This window comes from Aquila chrysaetos, chromosome 8 (genome assembly GCF_900496995.4).
Source record: "Aquila chrysaetos chrysaetos chromosome 8, bAquChr1.4, whole genome shotgun sequence".
Lineage (NCBI taxonomy): Eukaryota > Metazoa > Chordata > Aves > Accipitriformes > Accipitridae > Aquila > Aquila chrysaetos.
Window position 1 is genome coordinate 25,047,162 of NC_044011.1, and position 20,040 is coordinate 25,067,201.

Genomic DNA, 20,040 nt, shown 5'->3' on the forward strand with positions numbered 1-20,040 from the left:
ACTGAGATGCAAATGTTGCGGGTTTGTACCACATTTACAAGGAAATATGGTAAAGGGGACAGAAAGTGAAAAAGTAGTTTGCCAAGCCATACATTGTGTATACTGAGAAAGCAGCGTTAATGTAAGCCCTATGGAGTTGAGAGACAGTGGATTATTTTCATGGGTAATATATATAACAAGGTATAGCAACAAGAGTAAAAAATTTAACTGCTGTCTCTGGGACAATTTACCATTGATGAAACATAGAAAATCTCCAACTTCTGAACAAATCCAGCTCAAGGTGAGCTGAGTTGCAAAGGCTGGATAAGAACTTCAGTATTTTTGAAGGTGAATGTAGAACGCTAGTTGGCATAATTTCTTTATGTTGTTAGACTGTATTTAATAGAATTTAGGCAGGAGAGAATCAGGACTTCAAAAAAAAGCTATATGTGTCTCTGCTAAACTCTGATATGATTTATGAAGTGCAGTTTTTATTTCAAATATGTTACAGTCATGCTAAGCATCAGGACCTAACTATTCAAGCATCTTTGACTACAATTAGTTATCTAAACCCAAATTGGGTATCTATAAGTAAGTAGCTTGATTTTTCAGAATTACTGAGTATCCTTATGACATATCAGAAATAATCAGTTTCTGGCAAATAACCTCACTTTTTTCAGCTGCAAAATTATATTGAACTCCAATATTCTTCCTTAACAATAATTACAAATGTTAGCACCTGAATATTGAAAATGTTTATTGAAAAGAGGCCGGTTTTCATATGTAAAATGTTTGGTTTATTATTTACACAAGTCCTAGACAGAACTGGATAGTGACTTAAGCACCTGAATTAGATAACTGTTGTACTACATGCAAATTGTCCAGTTTCCTCATAGTTTTGGAGGGATTCATTTGGCCTAGAAAGCTGTAGAGTAAGAAAGTGACTCATTTTTCAGAGGATTGGAGGAAGGGGGTATTTAAAGACTTATCTTTCGGGACAGTCTCTAGGATTTCCCCCAGATCCTTCAGCAGTGGAAATAGGAGAGAGATTTCTCTGGGGGCAATTCAGAGCAACAGACTAATTTAGGTTCTGTGAAGTGTCCCAGAGAGGACACTTCTCTCCACTGCCTTCAGAGGAAGTGTAGGGAAATCACGCTGTCAAGACATGAGTTATCTTTTGTGCTGCTGCATGTTAGCCATGGCTACTGATTGCCAGTATTTTCATCAGCATGCAATAGTTCATCTTTTGTCCCATCTTTAGCTATTACCATAGCAAACATTTTGGCTCCAAGCAGAACCATACAATGATGTGCTTTAGTCTTCAACATAGTATCCTATATATAGTATAGTATCCTATAATTACCTTGGAAGAGAAAGCAAATACTTCATAACTACATGGATAATTATCTCTCTGAAGAGTTTTCAAAGGGTGTTCCTCGTATTGAATCAAATAAAGCTTCAGCTTGTGATGAGCAGAAGAGGGGTTAATCTTAATTTGTATCTTTTCACATCTATTTCAGGTTACAGAAACTGCAGAGTTCAGACAATTTGTTTTGTAACAGAGCTACTTCGAAAACACAGAGGTTTCATCTGAACAAGCATCATCACTGGATGACATTGTACAGCAATTGTGTCTTGATCTACTCTCATAGGTCAAGTTACTGTACTGCATAAAAGAACTTTCTTTGCTGTTTAGCGCTTCTTATTACCATCTGCATATTTGTGTTCTGTCACAGTGACACAAAATGTTTCGCTAAATGCAGTCATCCATTTCCAACATAACTTTTTCTCTCAAAGAATTTACAGTTTTACCTCAAACTAGTCATGGAAGCTGGGGAGAGATATTGTCTGAAGGCTTTGTTTACAAGATTTTTTTTTAATGATACAATAGAAATTCAGTCAAAATTATACTGACAAAGGACAAAGCAAAGCAAAGCAAATTATAGAAAGGACAGAAGGGCATCTCAGGACTAGACAGACCGGAATTGTTGCTCAAGAAGGCTGCAGTGTTGTGGGGGTAAGAGGGTGAAGCCTAGTGTTCAGTGTGCTTGGATGAGCGCATTTTGTAACATGCTGGATGTCACATCTTGTTTCTGATTTTTTTTTTTTTTAAACAAAGCAGAACAACATTGTGCATAGAGCACTAATCCACTGAATGTACACATTTGTATGTCCAAATGTCCACAACAAACCCTGCTTGGAACAAGGGCTATTCCAGGCCATAAATAATACTGACTGCCTGACTCCTACACACTACAGCAGTGCTCTTTCTGATCACTTTCTGAATGGTGAATTGTAATTAGCATTTTTTTTACAATGTCTGAGAAAGGGCAAAGGAATTTAAGTGAAGTTCTGTTTAAAAGAACATGGTCTGAGAAAGTCTGCAATGGCTTTCCAGCAATAAGAATGACTGCTGTTTATCTGGGACTGTGTGTCTCCATTGTTTTACTATATTTAGCTGGGCACCATCGTATACACCACCTCGTGTACACCGGCACATGGCATCTCAAAAAGCCTACAGCCTGCTGTGCTGTTGCTGTTCATATACTTTGAAAACAATCATTTTCTTCATGTCTTGAAAAGGTGATTTCTGTACCACAGCAGTATTTCGCATCCACAGATTTGATTAATAAAAATATTTGCCAAGAACCAGAAGGTTAAAGATGCCAATTCAGACAAATGCAGGTCTCTGGGGAAACAGGCTGATAGCCTAGGAAAGCATGTAAACCCAGCTCTGCAGAATAATAGGCACTGTCAGAAACTAACTTCTAAAAATTTTTGGATAAGGATGGAATTACACTAAATTCTTTGCCTCAGCGGAAGCATTTACATGGATTGCTAAAGACATCGGTACGTTCGCTTTGTTGAATTAGCTGTGCCGTGCGGTCTGTAGCACTTAGAGGTGTTTGTTACCCTTTAGCTCGTTCTATCCGGATGGAGTGTGCTCTGCCATCGTGAAACTCGCCAACTTCTGGTCTGATGGTGATTCTGTGGGGATCCCGTATCCCAGTGGAGATATGCACTTCTAGTCGACCTCTGTTCAGGAACACTGCATAGTAGGCCTGCAATGTATATGTTGGTATGAGAATCTAAGTTACATTTGGAAAGAAATTATTTCACTTAGTTTTACATTATCGCGTACGTTTTATTTTTTTACACCAGTTTTTAATTTGCTCACCATAGACAAGATACTGTAGTTTCAGTTCTGCTGCTGCTGCTACATTCAGACTCTCTTGTATCTTTGTAATGAGTAATGGGTAAAATGAGGTCATGCTGCAAAGCCTCATCAAAAGATTTAACTCTCTGCATACCTATTTGCAGGGAAGGATGGAGACTTCTAAGCTACAGTTCTTCTGATTTTTGCTCTTACAAGGCCTGGTCTTAAACACACATCAAGCCCTGAATAGCATTGATCTCAGTGCGAGTTCTGCCTTTGGAGGGCTAGCAAATCACGCTAGTAGTTACTCTAGCAACCAATGTCATGTTGTAGCAGATTTCAGGATATAACCTCCAGTTACTATAGCAATGAGTGTCATGCTCACTTCTGTGACCTGAAGAGCTGGGAAATGATAAAGGAGCCCCTACCCTGAAGTTAATGTCATGCGGGTGAGCCATTATATTGTGCTGTCCCTGGAGCATCTTCCTCCAGGTCACTGAGAGCTCTCTTCCAAAACAGGCAGGAAGGAGAATAATGAAATACCATTTCCCAGAAGTCCTGAACAAAGAAAGCACCAAACTATTCTGTTTATCTCTGTTGTAGTACGTCTGTCTGTGAGGTTTTTAATTAACCAAGATTTTAATAATTTCTAACAGCAATCACACTTTTACCAGTTAGTCACTTGGACTCTGTAGGTACTTCCTCTGAAAAGACTGACTCTATCCCCTTCTTCAGAAAGGATTTATACTGCAAATTTGTATTTTATGGGAGAGAAGGAGAGGTTGGAGTACTCTTAAGTCCTGTACCCCACAGCAGTGATCCCAAACAAGGGGCTTATCTTGCACTGCTTTTAGCAGCCCCCCCCCCCCTTTTTTTTTTTTTGGTCTCAGGGGAAACAGAATGATCCTCATTTATGTCTGTATGAACAGGAATGAGAGACATTTCCAAGCATTAGTAGTGTATAAGTAGTCCTCAGAATGAGTGAAGAACAGTATCCTCTAATATTTAGGTTTGATTAAAAAAACAACATGGAAGAATCTATATGATAGAAAAACAAATCTGTTGTTGTTTATCAACAAGCAATGGATGCCTTACTATAAATCTTTAAGAGAAACAGTTACTCCAATGCAAAAAACCAAATCTGAGCCTCTATCAGATTCTCCATCAGATAAAGGATAACATTGGAAATAATTTATTCCCAAGCACTGAATTTTAACTTAAGTATAAACATCTGACAGTGTCTTGAATCCAACCAAGTGGAAGAAGTTCAGTAAAATTGTGGGTTTTCTTTATCTTTTGCTAGATTCCTCATACCTGCCCTGTCTGTCTGCGCTTTCTCCTCAGAGGGGCAGCTTTCCTTCCAGTGTACCTGCGCTTTCTCCTGGGGGGGACAACTGTGCCACTCGTGCCAAACAAGATGATCCCAGACTCATTCTTGGTGCTGAAGGAGAGGTTGATTTCTGTGCCCATGTCAAAGGAGACAGGCTGCAGTTCCACAAAACCTGGCTTGGGGAAGCTAACAGTATAAATGTTCTGTAGGAAGAAGACAACAGGAAATTGCATTAGTAGGATTAAAAGCAAGAGTATGAACATGCAGAAAGATTTCTTAACTAAAATAACAAACTATGTAATTATAACTAGTGTGAAAAGATGGAAAGTAACAATAAACACTAAGCCATTTACTTCTCAAAGTGTTGTGCAAATACTAACTTACATTTATACATCTGGCATCAGTAGAGTATTTCTGGAATCCTGTCTTACAGGAAGGCAAAGTTCCAGTCTTATTTCGGTATATCCTCTTGGATTAAAAACAACTGCTCACAGGTGGTTTTTTATATGAATGTTTTCCATTGAGTTAATACAGTGGGATTTTGCTTTTAAATCAATACAATAGATAACAACAGCCAATATGAACACAAACTAGATTCTATTATTTGTCAAGCATGCCCAGAAAATACTTTTCATTAATCAGTCATTATTGCTTCATCATTATTGCTTCACTAAGCACCACTGCTTTCTTGATGACTCGGGCTCATAAACAAAGCATTCCTTGTGTATGGCCCAACTCTTTGGACATTGGTAGCCATTAACACAATTTAAAGAGCAGAATATGTCATCAAATAATAAATCGGTACATGCTCCTGAAGATTTTCTGTCATCGCTGCCAATTCATGTATTCTTCCAGCTGCGGAAGACCAGTCTATAGAAACAGTGACATTTTCTAAAGTAACTCACCATTTTTTCAGTACAGTAGAACTGTTTTCAGGTTTAGAGATAATAGATTATGCCAGATAAAATCACTGCTGATGAAGTTCACCTTTCTTTGAAATCTGAGAGCATTTAAATAATTGAGCATATATCCAGTCTTTATCTTCTGCTTTTACTTCACTTCTTAATTATCCTACATATCCTGTTCTGTACAATTAGAGTATTTTATTTAGTTCCCCAACAAAATGATTAATCCAATTAGATTTCATACTCTAAAACCTCAAGTATTACAAAATAATGTGAAAAACAAAGTACTTCCTAAGATTCATAGCAACAGAAGAAAATGAACAAATGAACAAATATCCTTCTTTCCTATTCAGGAAAGAATCTAAAATAAAGGAAAACAAATAGGAACTTCTGTAAAAAAATTCTGCTGAAACCAAACTTGTAAGATTTAAAAACATTTGAGCAATCTGGCTGTTTGCAGTTTAGCTTTATCACAAACTTGAAAACTTAAAAATGGCCATCTCATGACAGATCCATCTAGTCTAATAACCTCTCTGAGAGTCCTATTGTTTGCTTTTTGCTCTGATGAAGGCCAGAGATACAACTGATAAACACAGCAAAAGAGGGTCCTCGTCTTTATTTTGGCCTGGCCAAGATCCAGTCCCTGTTCAAAGGAAATTTTTAATGTTTTGTAGAAAAATGTTTGGAGAGCATCAGGTTAACAACAACTCACTTGGATTTACTGTAGTGGTAGCATTGATATGGAACTCTAGATCATACATCTGCTGGCAAAACTATCTTCAATAGTATACATTTCCAGGGAAGAAATACAAACTACTTATTGGGAGACAAATGTCACTGGAAATATTTTTTTATATACGAAGACTCTTCTTTTCCATGGAAAATTACTATAGTGTCTCTCAAACTTAGGATCAGATTCCTTCAGTTTTGTATACATTGAAGGCCTCTTAATTAGAAGCAGCAATAATTGAAAATAAATAGACTTGAGTTGTATTTAAAGTTAAAATAACTACACCAATTTTGCACATTCTTAGTGATCAGTAAGAAATGTGCCTTCCAGCTCAGTGATAGCTCATAACACTAAGTGCTTTACGTTTCTGTCCTAAAGGTGACTTTGTTTCAGTTACCCCCAAATATATGGTGATTTTCAAAGTACCTTAGGTGTTCTGTAGTGAATGATTTTATAATAACAATTTAAAAAAATAATAATCACTTAAATCCTTGGATTTTATGTGCATCAAAATTTTTAAGGTTTTTGCAATATTATCGCTGCCTAATTCTATCCTCATTAATGTCAATAATTCCCATTTTAGTCAGCTGAAACAAAGCTAGACCATTGCTAAGCATTTTAGAAAATCCTACCCTTTAGGGATAGGGATATCACAATTGGCCAGGGATCCTGTCCAAGAAGTTAGGATCTGGAAAACTGGTCTACTTGCTGATCAGACTCATACATCTTTCTTTCTCTTAAATATAACTGTTCTGATTTTCAGGTTAGATCCCTATGTGTGTCTGAATATACCTTATACAATTAATATGTTATGCCATAAAATCAGAAGCCAGAAAACATTTATACCCATTAAACCCAAAATACATGGAAGTCAGACTAACCTCTAGCGTGCATCCTTTGGTTAGACCAACAAAATCAGGACTACTCAATATATTATACGGTGTCCTTGAAATTTCAATCTCTTTGAGGCAACCTGTATATTTCTTTAAGTTCACTTCAGGCCTAAAAAAACATGGGTTTTAAAAAATAGAGTTTAGGGAGAACACAGTCAGCCAGACACACACACATGCACTTTCAGATGCACAGATGCTTGATTTTTTTTCATAAATACACACATACACTCAAATGAATACATCTTGCTTTCTACCACTTATGAGCACATATTGCACTCTGCCTTGCATCACTCAAAGGTGTAACAGGAGATTCATCTCATCTCCAGTTGACAACAGTCGTCTTTGCCATTTTTTCTTTCTTTTTTTTCTTTCTTTTTTTTTTTTTTTTTTTTTTGTTTGTTTTGGTAAAGGAGTGCTGTCACCTTTGATGTTTAAATGCAGTGAGCTATGAAATAAGTAAGTAGTCGTTCCTTAGGCAAAGCAGAAAGATGCAAGCTAGGAAATCATAACAATAAAGAGAGAGCTTAACTGGAAGACAGATGTTTCATTCATCTTTTTGCATGTTAGATCCTAATGAAAGAGGAACTTCAGCAGCATACAAACACTTTGGGTAAAGTCTTTGCCAAGGTCTGAAAAAAATTTTCATTTGATTTTTTTTTTATGCTTTAGGAATTCTTTATGTTCAGGTAGACTGACATTTGTTTTCTATGTATTTTATATTCCCAGTATCTTTCCTTTGAAAACTGCTGTGTATTTTCTTATGACACAGCAATACATTTGACTTTCTCAGGCAGCTAAAGAAAACAAAACACTTAGTTTTGTTACAGAACCTAACTATCCATCCAAGACAGGAAAATATTGTACTAGAATTTCAAAGTTCCATGGTTTGGCTCATCAGCTGGTTGACAGAAGAAATGAGAAAAGCCCTGAAAGTAACACCAAAGCTAGCATGCTTGAATGCAAAAGTATGATTTCCCAGGCCTGGGAACACCAGAGTGAGACCATAACTGTTAGCACATCTGAACCAGACTTGCAAGAAGAAAAGCCTTATAAAGTCACTTCAGAAAAAAGTTGCCATTCATACCATGGAGAGTAAATCCAAAAAGGAAAAAAGCATTAGTTAATGCACTCACAATATCACCCATGAGTGTTTACTAGAATATCTGAATAATATGAACAGCTCAAAGAAAGAAAAATGAATTTGGAAAATAAATAAGGAGTTAAAACATGAGGAGATAAAAAACCGTAACACTTCAGCTCCCTGGAAGGAAAGAAAAGATTTTAAAGAATATTAATTACAAAATAAAACCATTTTGCACATGTACTATTCAGCTGCATGTTTTGGTACTGAAAGCCATTCTTTGCATTATAGCCATCCTAGCAAGCGTGGTGTATTTGCTGGCTGGCAAATTAGCATCCTCTGCATAAGTTAAAGCAAGCATCTGGTTTACTGAAATAATCCATATTCTGCTTTATTTACAGTCATGTAGTTACGGTCACCTTTCATTTTTGATTTTTTGTTTCCTAGCTCTTCCCCAGTTCCTTTATAGACTCATCTTCCCAGCAACAGAACAGTTTTGCCATATCATTGTCAGCAGTGCCCACAGTCTCCTGTCTTTGCCATCCAGAAACCATTCATGTTCTTACACCCTTCCTGCCCTGGCTGGTTACAGACTGCCCTCATGCTGCCCCGTTACAAGCAGTGGCTGTTATCTTATAATTCCCAACCCATATGAACTCTACATCCTTGCAAACATTGATGTTTTCTTAAGACTTCCTTTTTCCCTTGTTTCCTTCCAAAACATACAAAACAACGTCCAAGTTCATTCAGATCTTGCATAAATTCTTGGCCTTTTTTTTTTTTTTGCCAAACTAGGATCAGTTTCAAGGGAACACAAGCAAAGATTATTTCCTCCTAAGCTCCAGAAATTTTTCTCAGGATGAGGGGTTGGGGGAGGTGAAGTTGCATTTTTTCTAATTCAAGCCAAGAATTAAGCTGCAAAACATAGTGAAGTTCAGTTCATATCTGAGCGTATCAAAGCAAAAGTAACAGACACAAATAGTTGCAAACTGAAAACACAGTCAGAAATAGGTGATCTGCCCTATCCCTCTCTCATCCTCCTGTTCTTAAACTCAGAAGTGGCAAAATTCACAAAAATCTGCCCCTCACTTTCATACCTTCCTCAGTAACTACTTCCCCGCCTCGGAGTGCAGCGCTCCTCGCCTGACCCAGGACTACATTGCTCTTACAGCCTGGAGATCAGAACCAGCCTCGGCAATACCGCTTGCCGTAGCTTTGCTTCCGCGGCATTCCAGTGTCATAAACAAACACAGCTGAAGTAAGCAGCTGTGTGAAGAAAAGAAAAGTTGTTTGTGTAGGTGTGTGCACAGCATGTAAGATGACAGTGTTAAGCACTTGGGAGCAGCTTTGCTTGTTGCAGCAGGAGCAACTCGCTGAATTAACAGCCTTAGCGTAACAGCTGGTATAAATACTGCCCACACGCTGCTTCTGCGTTGCCGCCTGTGCTTTGAAGCTGCACTTACTAGACACATGCAAGTCATGCAAGTAATCTGATTATTTTTACCTTGCTTTCATACTAGGATGAGGGAGAAAGGGGAAAAAAAAACCAAACAAGTTACATTAATTGTAGCAAATGATACTTATTAGCAAGGTTTAAATATTTCACAATGAAGCAGACATACATCATTTACAAACAACACAAAATAGATAGCGAGTTTCTATATACACTATCAGGCTATAATGATTAACAGGGTTACTCTGCAAACAGTTACCTTAAAATGTAATATATATCAGAGCTTTTATAATTTGTTGCTATACTTGGTCATGACTAAAAGCAAACCATGTAAAAGAATTTGGTAGAACTGACACAACCTGATAATTACAAAGTCATGGGTACCTCAGCGTCTATTGTTTGCAGTAGCTCAGCTTTGCCCTAATCCCCCTTTCACTATTTTTTATTCTAATTTACCATAACGTTCATCTTGCCCCAGTGACTGATGAATCATAGCTGTAGGCAGAATGGTTGCCATAGGGCCAAGTAGCTGTGGTACACTGATTTTTCTAAGCAACCACAAAGGATATGCTGGAAGATAATTGCTTTAGACATTTTGTTATGCACTGGTGTGATTTCACAATTACATAATGTAGTGTTATATTTCATGAGTAAAATATATCTTAGATCTTTTTATTGCTGGGTGATTTGACATCAGAGGTCAGTTATTAACCTAATAAATTAACAAATATGTCCACTCTTTTAGTTGTGTAACAGCCTGTGGATTTATCACAACAGCTCCTTGTGCACAAGACCACTTCAAGGCTGTCATTATGCCAAGTAGCTAAAGCTGATGTAGATTAATGGGCTTGTTTCTCTGTTGCTCATCTGTTCATTGTAGCACAGAATTCTCTTGTTCTTGTCATAGCAAAACTGCTGAATATTCATTTAAACCTTAAGTAAGTTTTTTGGTCTATTTAAAACTATGTAATACAGTCACTAAATTCAAGTATCTGTTATCCCATTTCTTTAGTTTATTAAAGCTTAAGTTAAAGTTTATCAATAATATTATGCAATATTTTAAAAATAAATACTGGGAATTTTATTTGCATAAGAAAATCAGGATCAGGCTTGTGAAGGGAAAAGGTTGCCATATTGCAATCTACTTATGTTAAATATATTAAGAGTATTGTATCATATACTTTAATTCCTGAATACAGGAGGAATTTAATCTAAAGAGAAACTTATGTCTACAAATAACTTTAAATGGTATCTAACACAATATTTTTATACATATTGAAAGTATACTGACCCTGATTATGTAAAAACATGCATACCCATTTAACAGTAATCCCATGAGGAGTAGTTTGTAGTTCAATTTTTCTACTCATGCACAAGGTAAACACTTGTGCTTAATTTTGCACTGGTATGGAGCCATTTCTGTAAGTTTGAAGTCACGAATTCTATTCATCAAATAAAAAAAATACTTAAAAAGTCAGCTACGTCATGGTTGTTGCACAGCATCAGAAAGATGCACTGCACCGTTACTGCTACTTCCACTGTATTTGTGTAATGTGAGCTGCGTGAAATACATTGAAACACACAACATGTACAAATAAAGCGTTGGTCTCCTGTGGCAATATAGGGTACATTGGGAACTCACCATTCACTTACTGCAAATGAACTTGAGAAATAAATACAGAGAATAAGATTACGCTGCATTTACATCCCCTTAACAAAGCTAAAGAAAGAAATTGGTTTGAGCCACGTTACCTTAGATTTCTCAGGGTTGGCAATCCCCCAAAATATATTTTCTCATGCCCTTTTAAGTTGAGCCCAAAGTGGCTGCCTGTCGAAGTTGTTGCTATGGTCTCTTCTTCATTGGTGTCTATGTCTACAATTGATATGTTGGCTGGAAGAGATTTGAGATTAGTTTCAAAATATCAGACACGAACAATGATGTCTTAATGTAAGAAAAAAACAGAGAAATATTTGGAGGGTTACCAGGTGAGGGGAGAGGCAAGGAGGGTTGTATTTTGCAATTAAGACACTGGATTTCCAAACTGTCAATTATGGGCAGGGGAAGAGACCTGCACTGTCCTCTGTTTCCATAACAACCTGAAAAGCTATAGCAATTCTGTATGCTTTATTTTTATATATTCTCTAAACCTGTTTCAATTTGGTATGTTCTTTGTGTCAACATAATTTGGAGCTAACACTTCAGGATGAAGTCAAGACAGAAGAGATAATTTTACATTTAATTTGTGATTTCAGTCCAAAGGTTGTCACTCGAGCAGGATTTTTTTAGTGTAAAAGTTTGTTAAGCATTGTCATTATGTGCTTTCGAGATTGGTGATCAGTCACTCTAAACCATTTTCAAACCCAAAGCAGTCAGATGCTGTCATGGCTAATCTCAGTCTGGAGTCAGAGATGCACTACATACAACCATCCTATTTAAATGCTCGTTCCATGTATATTTTTAATGTATGGATTAATACAGAATATAAAGTTCAATGAGAGAGACAAGACACAGTGAAAAATGCTGAGAAGCCCCCAAGGAAGAAAGGGATATTTTACCATAGTGATGCAAAGAAAGAGTTCTTCCCTTCTTCTTTCCTTCCCTTTTTTTTTTTCTTCAGATAGTTAAATCCAAGAGATAGCTTATAATCTACACTCTCCCCTTCTCCCCAGCTCCCCCCCCCCAAATTCCCCACCATCTACATACCTAAGGAATGCAATTAACCTTTATTTTAACTAAAAAAGTGACCAGCCTGATTTCTGGTTAAAGATGGAATAGAGTGAGTTTGGAGATGAAAGACCTGTCAACCTCTTAGGAGATTTCAAAGGGAGGACTAGCTAGAAGAGGTAATGTATAATCCATGGAGAGGAAGGAGCGATGGGAGGATGGGAGGAAGTCTCCTCTGATCTGATAGAAGCTCTCCCCACAGGTGAGTCTCTTGTAGCAGCAGCTGACTAAATAAATGCCTTAAAAGAGAGAAGAAATGTGCAAAACCTGAAACCAAACTACCGTTTTCAGGAGTGAAAGAGAATTGAATGGAGGATAGACTTTCCTGTTGTACCTTACTGTAAACAGATTAATTTTCCTTTCATTTCTATACCTATGTCTTCTTTATAAATACAGAATATGTTTGAATGGTATTAATAAATTACAATTATGTGACATTGTATTTTATCTTAATACCTCCTGAATTAAGTATGAACTAAATAACTGGCTAGCAAGAAGGCATTACTCCTCTGAAGGTGCAGCAAATGTACAAGTGAGAGCTTTGAGTCTACTTCAGCCAAATGACAAGAGAGCGGGTCTGTGTTTGAGATGGGAAGGTCAGGTAGAGAGCTGGCACTGCAGCAGGCGGAGGAGGAAGAGTGTGTTCAGAGGCTTGTGGTGACCCTGAAGATTCAGAATGCAGTAAGACTTCAGGATATAAAGGCACAGAGAATGTCAAAGATGCCATAAAAAAATTAATTTGGCTCAGGTAAGATTCTATCAGTCCTATACCTAGATTAAAAACAACAAAAAAGGGGTTTTGCCAGCATGGTAGTCAGCATTCTTTGCGATCCTATCAAATGCCACCACTTCATATTTTGCACTAGTAACAGGTTAAAGAATTAGTAGCACTTTTGAAGATGTTCCCAGTTGTTTCCATGTAGATTCAGATCATGGCACACTGCATATCATTAGGGAATATAAAATAGTTGTTGTATTTGTCTACTGAGATACTGTACTGTCAGTACTGAAGTCATTGCTTTTTTAAGCGCTTTGGGATATCTGCTGAGCATGAGAGGACTGTACAGCATGAAAGCTATTGCTGTCCTAACAAAGATCACACAGGTTTGTTTTATGATTTTGAACAGCATCAGGGAACTGATGAAAAAGCTTCTTTTTTTCCCCACTCAGAAGCATTTTAGAACGTAACTGACGTAACTGTAGAGCAGACATATGCCTGAAAATTAAGCTACCTGTTCATAAAAGGCCTGTTTGACAGTGGAATCACTCACATGCAAGTCAACACACCTGTAATCTAAGCAAAAGAAGTTGCTAAATCACTAGAGCTTTATAATTCCAGCAGTTTTGCATATCACCTTCCCCATGATTAGATGGTTAGCTGTACTACACAGGTAACTGGGAAAGTCATGGTGTTGACACCACAGGAACTCACCTTGCTTTTGAATTCTTGACAGGGTGAAAGATTTCCATTTGCCATCATTATGATTTTGGCTGCTGACAACAGAAGCTGTACCTGAACCCAGATCGTAGCTGACTTTTATATGCCCACCACTGAGTTCTACACTCATGAAATCCTTCTGTTAATGAAAATGATAGATACACAAATTATGATTCTTGTTCACTTTGGTAAGAGGCATATGACATTAAAGAAACACTTTCTTTTCCTGGATGACAACAGACAACTTTTTTTCAAGCTTTTTAAAAAATCTACTTAGGCTTTTACTGCCCAGGACTGTAATGTACGAAAGTCTGCTGCCAACAAGTTCTTTTTTCCGCTTTTCTTCTCCTTTGGATTGCTAACTTAGTTGGAATTTTGCTAACAACTTAGCTGGACTTTCGATGGCTTGTCTGTACTTTTATTTTCTTAGACTGAAGACAGAAATACACATTATAATTACCTGAAACTAATGCTCAGCTTTAAGTGTATGTATGTCTGTAACTACAGTTAGTGCATTTACTACATACCTCAGCTAGATTTAAACTTGCAAGGTAGAAAACGAGAGTAGTAAAGATGGTAAAATGGGCTTGTTTTACCAGGGTTTCCAGAGAATAATCTGTACTGATGGAGCAACAGAGAGCTATGAACTGTTATTCTCATCAACCACTAGCACCAATATCTAAGCAGTAACTGAGGATGGCTGACTGGAGCAATGGTATATGCTGCACTATCTACAGAAAAAGAGCTGGCAGGATACAAAGAGCAAAACAAATAGCCAGGTAACTGGACAGCATGAACAGCATTAAGTAAGTAATGGTGGAACTATGACCCAGAACATGAATGTACTGGGAGAAATTTTAAGTTTAATTATCATTTTGCTCATGGCCAGTTCCACCTGTGCTCAGACCTAGGGAGAATGAAAATACTTTACCATGTGCTGAATACTTATGCAAAACAGTGATAATAATGTTATGTATATGAACATAAATTTATGTTAAGAAGAAAAGAGTAAAATTTAACAAACTCAGTATTTTAAATGCTTATGCATGTCTATCCATGCATCACTAGAAAAAGCATCCTCGAAGTTTTTATACAGTGGGACAATATCTTAAGAGACAAATTGTATCACGGACCCATTGCCTTCCAGTTCCCAGTGTTTTTCAGAAGTTCAGGTTAATAAGTTTTTTCTAGAAAACTACATAAATGAATAATAATTATACAAAACCATCTAAAATAATTACATTAATTATACTTTCAATATTCAATTATAAAAATTAATTAGAAAAAACTACTTCATTATCATAATAAAATGTTATCTTTTACTGTAGTCAGTCAGAAGGAGCACCCTCCTCCTTGATAATTTCAGCAATTCTGATAATTTTTCCCAAAATATAGGAATCTGAAATAAGACTGATTTACACAAACACAGTTTTTGTAAAATAGTGAGTGCTCAGTAATTCTTTAAGACATCGGTGAGAACTGCTGTACATAATTTCTGGCCCATATGAAAAGGCTAAGGAAAGGACTGTTCCCAGCCAGGTGTGCAAATCAATCTGGATCAGAGATGCTGAATTTGAGTTAGTCCTGATTCATGTGAGGATCTGGCCAGATGTCTTTATAAATAACCTCTCCCTGTTATCCACACACATTTAATAGTGTGTGTGAATAAAAACCTTGAACAGCTTTATAACTAATGTTTCTATTCTCTGTTTTAGCTGTAAAAGGCACCATTTGTAGACCCTGTAAAAACATCATCACCATTGCACCGTTTGCTGCACCATTCAGTTCCCCTTTAATGCCACTCACATTAAACACAAACTTTTTCTTCGTAACAGTAGGACTTCTAAGACTTGTCTCTTCCCATATTCTCCCTGCCCTCACACTACGATATTTTAAACTATGAATGTACAACCACAACTGACAATGTTTGCACAGGTAAACATTTGGGATAAATGAAGATTAATCAAAAATTTCGGAAAAGCTGGAGTTCCCCTCAGTCTAACATAATGCTCCCCAGTCAGTAAACACTAGGCAGTCAACTTCCACACTGTAACATTGTCTTCACTTGGCCAGCATTTAACCAGGCAATAAATGTCAAACCGGGACAGTGCTACATGAAACTACTATTTGTTTTCATAGTATGAAGAATTCAGCCACTGCAAAGATGGCATGAAATCTGTAAGGAGCATGGAGGTTAGCTGGTTGTTCTTACCAAGTCATCAGTAGCAAGATACATCAGCAGGGCGTTTGATGCGAAGGTCCTGAATTTGAACATGACTGTGGAAATATTGGGGTTCCAGCGGATCGGGCGGCTCACCATGGCGTAGCTGTCACCATCGAACTGGACCGTCCCTTCACCGTCTGCCACCTGTGGGCTGAAAAGGGGCAATGCCAACCATTTTCGTTTGCCGTGTGAGTTTAAAAGAAAAAGAAGTGAAGGGCTAGGGGAGTGAGGGGACACTTCTTGGCAGTCTTCCTGAACTTGGTTTGATTTCATATCAAACCTCTGTTCTGACAAGTGAAAAAAAGTTTGAAAACTTGCCTACTCTTAACTTCCCTGACTGGGTCTACAATTATTTTACCTAATGCAGTGTGAGCTCTATACCATATACTGATACTGCCAAATTCACTAAAAAACAGGAGTATCTAAGACAACAGTGGTGCTTTCATGCAGTGGGTCACTGTGAAAGCCATAAACAAGGATGTGAGAGACCTAGAGTCTGTCTTCTTTACATGATAATTCCCAGGACTGTGCTGTAGTATCAAGTGGTGCCTCTGTATAAGGGCCCTCAGCTTTTGAAGCTAACACATGGCACCGGAAAAGTGTTTAAGATTAGTTTGGTGGGAAAGAGGAATGAAGATCACAGCTCTCGAAGGACAAGGACACATCTGGAAAGGAAATAACATACGTTGTTTTAAAATTCCTGAAGAGAGTTCTGAGCCTACATAGACAAATCCTGGTCCTGCCTGGATGGGCCATTTACCCTACCTGGAACCACAGGTCACTGACAGGGACAGGATTTCCCATTCTCTTTCAAGAATGGAAACACCTTTCTCTTGCAGGGGTCTCTGCTCACTACACTGGTGGCTGTGAAAGCCACCTTGAAGGACCTCACTCTGCCCCATGCTGCGTAAGAGGTGCAGGTACCCACACCACAGCTGTCCATGAGTCAGACTCAGTCCCACTGCGGATCTCACCCTCTCTCACGTTTTGACTAATCCCGGTTACTGGTTAGCAGGAGTCTTTCCATCACAGCACTGTTACACCGACCATATTTATGACTCAGACTGGGTGCTTCCCCTCTTGGTGTCATTGCAACCTAACTTCGTATTTCCTACAACTCTCAGCGCTGCATACAGACCACAGCTGTCTACTGGAACTTGATGGCTGCTGTGGAAATTCCTGCTGCTTACCACAGAATGCAGTGTCAGGTTCCCAAAGGAGCAAGAGAAACACTCAGTGCTTTACTTACCTGACAGCACATCCTTTGCAGTCACCTTCGATATCCCTGAAATTCCACAGTCCTATGGGCTTGCTGTCTAGAAAGGTTTCACCCATGCAGCCAGTGAAGGTGGTGACTCTTACAGCATCTGACTTCTGCAACAGAAAACACAAACTTCATTAGAATTCAATTTGATCTACTGTGTCTGAAAGCATAACTGGTATGAAAATCACAAATACCAGAAAATGCTTCTTATTATTTTAAATATCAAGAGTAATATTTAATCTGAGAAGCCCTCCTATCGAACAACTGATCTGCAAAAATGTGAGCTAAACTTTGTAACAGTCAGAATGGAAAAGCGCATTTATATTTGAGACTCTGTGGAAGGCCTAGGCAGAATGATTCCTGAAGAACAAGGAGCTGCCCTGGCTTCCATGTCACTGCCAGCTTTCCTGGCTATTCAGAGAGCTGCCCGCTCCCACTTGTTCAAGGACTATCTGGGTTTTTGTTTAAGACTTCATAGAAAGGACTATGAGGAATCGCCTACAATACAATATGCAAAGTGGTTCTACTGTACTTAATACTCAAAAGCCTGGAAATTGAACAGATCGTCCAAGCTGAAAGACCAACTGTGAACTCAACTGGCTACACCTGTAAAGTTCATGCTGAATTTTGGATGCAGAAAAAAGTGCAGATGGCAAAGCAATTAAAACTCATATCCCATCAAAACTCATTAAGCTAGGGTCACACATATGAGGTAACGCTCATTAGATCATAAATGGTAACATGATCAAGGTAGTAATACTTGACAGTACACAGAGTACTCAGCTCAAAATTATCATTCTAAAAATACCTAGTTTCATTTAAATTTCACTTCATCAATATGAGCTGATTGAAAATCTATATACTTAGCTATTTGAGATAGACAAGCACCTGCTGTTTTCCATACAGCAATTACAAATATTAAGATCTTGCAAGAGAATATGGAGGGAGAAGTGCAACTTGAAAATATTAAAGGAAAAGTATGACTCAAAAGACTTAATGTGCTAGTGATGTTTCCCAGGGTAATTGGGAAGGTTTTAATTAGCAACAAGTATGAACTTAATGTCACTTCGGAGAAATTCATGACATCTAAGTATCACAGTCTTCTACTCAAGTCAGATGAAAGTTGTTTTTAAAAACTGAAAATGAGCCTTCTTTTTGAACACACTGCAAAGATGCATGCAAAAAGGGATGTGGACAAAATCCCAGGACAAATCTAAAGCACTCCAAACCCCAATAATATGAAAAAGCAGTTTTCTGAGACAAAGATTTAAAAAATATCAGTGACCTTGATAAATATCCAAAGATCTTCATGGTTTTAGAAAAGAGTCTCAGTTAAGGTCTTAATTTTGTGAGCCTGACAACTGTACCACATGATGACAAAAATTCCCCCAAAAGTAAAATTATCAATCTTTTAATTTACAGACTGTGTCTGAACAAAGCAAATCTGATAGTGTTGAAAACCCTGAATTGCAAATATACCAGTCATACCAAACTTACACTGTCTTCCTACCTCTGCCCTTGTCTTTCTTTACCTGGAGAAAAAAAAAATTAATTCAGGAAGGTTTTCCTGACTAAGATGAAAAAATGGAGAATTGTCCAGAAAATATCTGGAGAAATCTTACTGAGGTTGAAAAAGGCTGTTCTGGCATCAGACTTTTGCAGCATCCACAATTCCTGTTCTGGTTCAGCATCGCACCTCATACTTGACCCTACAACTGTCTTATGTGCTGAATTGTGCTCACTACCCACCTCTGCTTCACTGTATCTAACTAAAGGAAAAAAGAAAAACAATCAGGAAAGGATTCAGATTTAAACGTTACTGTGTTCCAGGTCCTTTTGTTTACGCTGAAACGTCAAGAGCCCTTGAACCCTTTTCCCTCTAGAGATTCTGCTAAATCTCTAACTTTTTCATAAATACACACTTCATGAAGCTTCATTGTTAAGTAATTCTTCTTGACTAAATATTATTCAAATACTGTTAGTATTTAAATACTAAATAAATACCCCAAATAAATACTACTACCAGTAAACACCAAGTAAAAGCAGTAGATATAATACTAAATATTTTAAAATTCAAACTAATTTTTCCTCTGACAGTACAACCTAAGTGAGATGACCTTTTTTAGGAGTGGTGACATCTTTTATTGGAGCAGTAGGTACCAGCTTTGGGGCCTGGTTACTCAAATAGTACATATGATCTCTCCTTACACCTTTGCCTCACTTTTTCTACCATCAAACTATAATACTGAGAGCTCTTTATTTAACAAAAAAATATTTATAACACTTAAACTTATAGGTGGCATCAAGTAAAACATACATTTTTATTAGTCTAATGTGACAGCTTTGCTGTGCAAATTAGGACTAGGCACAAGACTACTTTATGCTGTGGCACAGAACAGATGTTGCTGAATTTCTGTTTCATCTTTGATTCTCTGGATTCTTAATGTAAACACAATATTTTTTTTCGAAGTAGAATTCAGGTAAAAGCTCTGGTCTGGGAGGTTTGATGCTCTAGAGCTGTACAAATATAAATGGTATTACTGTGTTTCAGTACTTGCCCCACTTGTCTTCTGATAAGTCAAAAGTGAAATCTAAAATAAAATTAAAATAAGGTTTGGGTTTAGGCTGGCACTTAAGGTTGAAGTTTCATGACCCCTTCGGGGGATCATCCAAAGGCAACAAGCAAGAAACCACCTGACCGTACATTTTCTAGGGTCTCAACTGAGTCAACGAAATTTAAATGTTGTATAAACCAGACTCTTGAGTGCTTTTCTAAATGCAGAGCAATTAAATTATTCATTTAATCATAGTTCTGGCACTTATGATTGTTACCTGAGCCAGCCTGTCTTCCCGAGCCTGCA

The 20,040-nt window shown here is 37.6% G+C and overlaps 1 protein-coding gene across 8 annotated transcripts in view; it reads right to left on the reverse strand.

Annotated features, from left to right (window-relative positions):
- Nucleotides 1–20,040, reverse strand: part of LAMA2 (laminin subunit alpha 2) — a 394,697-nt gene that overhangs the window by 19,631 nt on the left and 355,026 nt on the right. For 7 of the 8 annotated variants that reach the window (XM_030022177.1, XM_030022172.1, XM_030022175.1 and 4 more), the window contains 8 exons: nucleotides 17,165–17,289; nucleotides 15,904–16,066; nucleotides 13,686–13,830; nucleotides 11,281–11,419; nucleotides 9,580–9,591; nucleotides 6,983–7,103; nucleotides 4,451–4,669; nucleotides 2,893–3,041 (listed from right to left, as the gene is read on the reverse strand). In XM_030022177.1, the coding sequence (XP_029878037.1) occupies nucleotides 2,893–3,041; nucleotides 4,451–4,669; nucleotides 6,983–7,103; nucleotides 9,580–9,591; nucleotides 11,281–11,419; nucleotides 13,686–13,830; nucleotides 15,904–16,066; nucleotides 17,165–17,289 (1,073 nt within the window). The remainder of the gene's footprint in view (nucleotides 1–2,892; nucleotides 3,042–4,450; nucleotides 4,670–6,982; nucleotides 7,104–9,579; nucleotides 9,592–11,280; nucleotides 11,420–13,685; nucleotides 13,831–15,903; nucleotides 16,067–17,164; nucleotides 17,290–20,040) is intronic. The other variant, XM_030022173.1, reaches the window with a different exon arrangement.